This window comes from Apteryx rowi, unplaced genomic scaffold, assembly GCF_003343035.1.
Source record: "Apteryx rowi isolate R43461 unplaced genomic scaffold, aptRow1 scaffold_256, whole genome shotgun sequence".
Classification (NCBI taxonomy): Eukaryota; Metazoa; Chordata; class Aves; order Apterygiformes; family Apterygidae; genus Apteryx; species Apteryx rowi.
The window spans coordinates 1,163,141-1,169,726 of record NW_020448930.1 but is presented as its reverse complement, the minus strand read 5'-3'; the positions used below and the strand labels follow the sequence as shown (position 1 = coordinate 1,169,726).

At 38.8% G+C, this 6,586-nt stretch overlaps 1 protein-coding gene across 1 annotated transcript; it reads left to right on the top strand.

The window, feature by feature from the left end:
- Positions 1–80: 80 nt before the first annotated feature.
- CMPK2 (cytidine/uridine monophosphate kinase 2) lies at positions 81–6,107 on the top strand (the record flags this gene model as incomplete). Its single annotated transcript, XM_026067246.1, has 4 exons — positions 81–225; positions 1,027–1,228; positions 2,897–3,130; positions 4,791–6,107. Coding segments are annotated over 4 exons (702 nt in total), but the record flags the coding sequence as incomplete, so codon positions are not given.
- Positions 6,108–6,586: the final 479 nt, after the last annotated feature.

The following is a 6,586-nucleotide window of genomic DNA, read 5'->3' as shown; positions in this document are numbered from 1 at the left end:
CTGCGGGGCTGGCGCGGGCGCGGCGTTCCCGGTGCCGTTCCCAGCCCCGCCACTTGGAAGCCGTCTAGTTAGCAGGCGGGGGGAGTAAAGGATTGAATCTGTCCTTGCAGTGCGCATCCGTAATCCCCGAGGCCAGCGCTGTGCTCGAGATACTGGAGAAGTGTCCCCGGCACCCAGAGAAGGGGGAGTTTCCCGTCATAGTCGTTGAGGGGCTGGATGCAACAGGTAAGAGCGCGATGGGAATGAAGAATCGCAGGTGATAAATAGCTGAAAATCATGATTACCCAGACTTTCATCCGTGAGTAAGGCTTAAGAATTCAAAAAAACTGAAAACCTGTGGCATACCTGGATGAATTAGTAATTATAAATATCAGTCTGTCTTCCCTTATTTGAGCATATCAAACAATCTATGCTAATTTTCATTCAGTGGATGAATTCCTTATCTATATAAATGAAAGAATACAAAAGGTGGAGTACTGGAAATTAAATTGCTTGTGCAGATTAGGAAACATGATTTTCTCATAAAACTTTCAAATAAGTGAAGTGAAACAGTGATAGTCTGAGAAACTGGTAGCAGTTTTTCATTAAAAAAAAAGTTTCCTTCTGAATAACTTTGCTTTCTGTATTTTCAGTTAAAAAGAACTGAAAATCCCCGCTAAAAAAATGCATTGGGTAAACAGTGTGATGATAAAAATTAATCAGTGTGGCAACATCCACGTAGACTGTCAGCTAGGAAAACACTGGAAAGGTTATGTAGAGAAATTGGCATGTATAATGCATTTAAAGGAGGGAAGACAGACAGCTGGCAAGAGGGAGGAGAGAAGGCCCTTAGTGTAGGAAGTGGAGTAATAAGTCCTTGAATCAGACTCATAATCATTTTCTGCTGAAAACTGTGTCACAATATTCTGAAGATACATAGGTGTCAGAACATGTGCTCCAAATGAAAAGAGCATTTTCCAGTTTTTAAAAGTCAGTTGTATCTGATATGCAATATGACAAATATTTCCTTTTGTAAATGAAATGCAGGCAAAACCACTGTAACCGAGTCTGTTAAGGATGCTCTGAATGCCGTTCTGTTGAGGTCACCACCAGCTTGCATCAGCCAGTGGAGGACAACATTTGATAACGAACCAACACTCATTAGAAGGACATTTTATGCTGCGGGCAACTACATTCTTGCTTCAGAAATAGCAAAAGCATCCAGTCAATCACCTGTGATTGTAGACAGGTTTGTAAATTTAAGAAATCCTCTTATATCAGTGCCATCACCCAATCATTCAGTGTTGCAAGCAAAACCTGTCAGTGATACTCTCTGGGGTTCTTCTCTTTGGGAGCGCCACTTTGCATGTAGTCTGATAAATGCAAGTCTTCTGAAGAATAATACCTATGGTAAGAGTCAAGTGTGGGGTTTTTGTTGCCATACTGCTCGTAACTGGTTTTAGCACACTTGCAAAGTGTTGCGTCTTCAGTCAGAAGCAGTGGAGGCACATACCGTGCAGGTCGACCCAAAGCAGGGCCCGGAGTGCGGACGGCTGAGCGTGGCTACCTCTGAGAAGGCTTTGAGATATCTCTGGATCAGAGTGACTGAATTTTAGGTAGACTCACTCTTTCAGGATGTAAAGCTGTAAGTCTATTTCTCACTTTGTACACAGAGCCACTTAATTTGCCCATTTTATTTGTTCAGAAGTATGATTACTGCAATTTATTTCCTTGACTCACTTGTTAACATTATTATAATTTTTTTCTGATTCTTTTACTTTTGACTTTTGCCTCCATTTTTCATTTCACAAGTCTTTCGTAAATCATCCTATGTTACAATTTCTTTTCTAATTATTTTAATTTTTTTTCTGCTTCTGTTTTTTTTTCCCTTTCATTACATCTGAAAGATCAGATTTACCCAAGAGCAGATAGCCTTCATTTTCAAAGCAATCTTTTTCTCATTTTAACCTATCAGTCCCTTCTGAACATCTAGATATTAATTTTACAGTTGGTAAGTAAATTGGTAAATTGGAAGAAATTGGTACTGAGCATGTTTTAAAAAAACTRTCTCTCATTTTAGTGGCTTTAAATGGAACTGAATTCTTTTGACGTCAGACTCCAGCAGTATACCTGGATGAAAAGCCCTTTTTGGACTTACTAAGTACATATATTTGAACTTAGTAAGAGTTGTTGTTACTGAGGCTTTTGCTGTGGGTTTTGTTTTATTTATGGCTTTTCTTATTTTCACTGCATACACAGCTTTCAGTATTATTCTTAATAAAGAAAGTCTTGATGCAATTTGAAACTCCTTACTTACTTCAGTAGATATACTGTAACCTCTCCCCTACAAACATACACAGAAGCTGTTTGTAGGTGTGTGGGTGCTATTTTTAATCATCATCAAAACCACTAAATTACATAAGATACAGTACCTTGTGGTGGTTGCAATGATAAACTGGTGAAATGCACAATCATTAATAAAGTTCTGTCTTTCATGGTTGAAAACTGTATATTCTCTGCCAAATATGTTGCGTAAAGTGGCATGATTGGAACCACAAAAAATGGGCTTGATGTTTGGATTTGGACATATAATGTAACTCTTTCTCATTTTGGTCTCATTACATGAGAAGAAAGTGTTTGACAGCAGTATTTGGAACACTGTTTGCCTAATACATAGTTTCTGGCATATGTTTTAATTAATAATTCACAGTAATTCTAAATATTTTATTGAGTATTATTGCTATTTTAAGAAATAACTGATGGCACAGAATCATTCTTTACCGTTCCCTTCAAAATCACAGGATCACCTACCTAGTCATTATTGCACTTATGGTCATACTGAGACCTGCCTTCTGTATTACTGAAGTATTAGTGTCCTTTTTAAATTTTCTCTCTCCGTTTTGTATTTTCCTGTCAGATACTGGCACAGCACAGCTGCCTATGCAATTGCCACTGAAATAAATGGGAAAGTTGAGGATCTTCCACCAGCTCACCATGAGGTGTACCAGTGGCCTAAGGATCTGCTTAAGCCTGATCTTGTTCTTCTCCTGACTCTCAGCCCTGAAGAGAGGATCCGGCGGCTGCAGGGCCGAGGGCTGGAGAAAACAAAGGAGGAAGCTGAACTGGAGGCTAACAGCTTGTTTCGCCAAAAGTATGCTTTAATGAGGAATAAGAGGGTGGGGGCAATCTCAGCTCCTTCGGACTCAGTAGCAAAATGTCCTYCTGCTCACATTATTGAGAATGGTTTCCATATGTTTAGGCTTTGTTTTTGTTTTTTTTTCAGTAAGAATTCGTGGCTGACAAGGAGAGTAAATTCTGTCATTTCTCACTAAAGATGTTTGAAAGCTGCAGGTGGAGAATTTCATTCTCTTGCGGAGGAGTTCAGAATCAAAATACTGTCTTTGGCATTGCTGCTTCTCCTCCTCAGATTCCTTTTTGGTGTCCGTGTGACATGCTTGGYGTTATGTGACACCTGATGAGTCATGAATATCACAGGGGTGTTTTGAGTAAACATATACTCTGGGGTTATGAGACATTTGCATGAGGCTGGCAGATATGACACACCCTATGGACCCTTTCTGGACTAGCAGCTAGAAGCTAAATGAGATACTCTAGGGCATCTCAAGCATTAGTAGATAAATGTGTTGAGGCAACTGAATTGCATGCTAGGTATCCCACTTCGGGATGAGCTGAATTGCTGTCTAGGCTTCCCTGACTATATTGATTATATTGTCATTGTCTCCAGTGGAAGCTGAGACACCATTTGTATAGTGCACATGCAGACCTTTCCAGGCAGATGCTTAAATATAGGTGCCTGCACCTACAAATCTCAAAGCTGAAACCCACTTCTAGGATTTAACATTTCCAGAGATGACATACCTTAAGAATATCTATTGCTTAATTTTGACATAAGCTCTGTGCAGACACATACAATTGAACCTGCAGAAGGACGGGTGAGCTAAGGGAACATGATGACATTTCAGAATCTTTTTTTTTTTTTTTTTTTTTAATTCTGCTACTTCTTATTGCCTCTGCAAAAACCTTTGGTTATTTCTGTCTTTTAATCATGTCAACCTGGACATGAGAACATTCAGAGTCTTGCTCGACTGCTTTTATGACTTGAGGCCTGAATGTTTGACATTATTAATTCTTGTGGGAACAGAGAAAATGATATTCATTGCTCATTCATATCCTCAGAAGCTAACTATGGGAGAGCTCTGTGTTATGAGAAAGTTTCTACTCTAAGCAAGGAGGTTTTCATACTATTTTCAGTTTAAGCAGCTGGTTGTAAGTGAAGAATTAGAATTTGGTAAATGGAGGGTTAGCAAAGTTGATTACAGGAAAGGGTTAAATGATGCAACATTTCTGCAATTCTCCAGTGACTCCAAGCTTAGATCAGTGAGCACAGCTACACAATGCCATGCCATATAATGTACAGACACCATAGCTGGCTCTGAATACATGCAGCTCAGGCTGCATTAGAAGCAGGCTGTCCAGTGTGCTGCTAAACTGTACCGTTTCCAGTGCCCAAGCTATAAAAAAAAAAAACAAAAGCACAAACTTTAATATCATGACATGAGAATATTGATAGGGCTCTGTGACTCAGTGTCATGGAATCTATGCACTTTGAGGTTCTCATCACAATAGTTACTAATGACTTGTTGCTCTTTGCAGCAGATTTCRTTCTTAGCTTCATATTACATTTTTTATGTGTCTCCACAGTGCCAATACTTTCTTCTGGGACACATAACTAATTATGCCATTTCACATCCCTGCAATCTGTGGTTTCATTTCTCTTGTTTCGTTTTTAGAGTTGAAGAATCATACAGAAGGATGGTGAATCCCGCATGCCAAGAGGTTGATGCCAGCCCCTCCAAGGAAGAGGTTCTCAAGACAGTGTTAAAAGTAATTAAAAAACACTGTGCTCTGTGAAAACAACTTCTGTGTAACAGCACTGTTTCTGCTACCTGAAAACACACTGCAATGTGTTTCCTCCATGGATGAATCTTTTCTTTCTTCTGTCTACAGTAATCGTGGCAGGTTGTCTGTTTCACTGTTGCCTAGTATACTTTTCTGTATAGGGCAAAATGCAGCTCCTGTGTTGTTCAGCATTCCTAGCAAAGCCGCAAACGTGTTGTATTAGGTACATGAGGGCAGCGCTGACATTTCAAGATGTCATCATGTTGCATCATCACAGGGACAACCTGCTCCTGCTCTTGCTGTGTACCAAAATTCAGTAGATTACAGCAAGAATATTAGATGCAGAAGGAGATGCTGGAATTTAATCCAGCAGAAAGCCAATAAAACGATCATAACATTTAGGAACAAAGAAGCTGGTGGCCAAGTGTTTGCTGGTATAGAGGATGAGCAGTCACTGCTATGATGGGTATCCTCTAAAAAATATGTAGTAAATAAGGGCCAGTAAGCATTTAGGCCTCTAAGCCCGTTGACAAGCCTGTTGACATATGCAAATGAAATATCAATTAATTTCAGAGGGAAATGGGAGAATGCTGACATATTAGAAACAGAGACCTGAGAGGAATCTGAAATTAAAAATATTTGGTAAATAATTACTGAAATATTTCTCTGCACAGCATTTTCTCTATCTGATTAATAAGCTTGTTAATGTGAATTTTTGTTCCTTTTAGAGAATGTGAAATGAAAAATCATAGAAAATTTGAGCAATGGAAATGATTGTACCTTTGCTTTCTTGTTTTTTTTTTTTTTTCCCCCATGTGCTGAATGTGAAAGCAGGCAACTGTCAAGACCTCAGTTCTGCAAAGGCTTATTTTTATGTATGTTGGTTTCATTGTCATTATTCTTAAGTATGAAACAAAACATATGCGTAAGTCTTTTTGAGGTCAGACATGAACAGCAGTTCAAGAAAGAACCTAAATAAAATGACATTTTATTTAAAACACTGCTTATGCTTTCGTATGTTAAGTACAGTTATTTATAACTCTATCCTGTCAGTAAAAATGTACTCAGAATTATGGTTCCTGTATCCAATCTGTATATGCAAGGGGGGAAGATGGTAGAAAGAAAAACTTCCAAAAATCATATTGTTAATTTAAATATGTTTTATTAATGTATTGATTAATATTTTTGATTATATGCTGTTAATGTAATAAATTTGTACTTACTGTTAAAGTGTGCTGTTATATTTGGCTTACTATCTGTATAGCAGTATTGCTGGGATTCACCACACATGCAGTGTGAGTAGAAGTACATAGCTGCAGGTGATCCGCTTCACGTTTCTGCCACATTTTTGTCCACAGTGTCTAAAAAGACTTTACTAATATTTAACTTTACCAATGCTCTCGGAAAGTGTATAACAAATTAAGAGGTTTGTTCTGGCTCCTGATATGCAGCCACATGTGGGGAAGAAGCAGCATGAATACACAGCAATTTACTGTTGAAAGAACTATAGCCAACTGAAGCGCCCTCCGGACAGGGGAGGAGTGCAGTGCGTGTTACACTGAGCAAGAAGTTCACCTGCTTAATGTGCCTTGTGTTATAAATTATTTTGCTGGGAAGTTTAACGGCCACAAGAGGTCAGGATTTTGGTTTCATTGCTGAAATATCTGAGGCTCCAAATAACTCCACG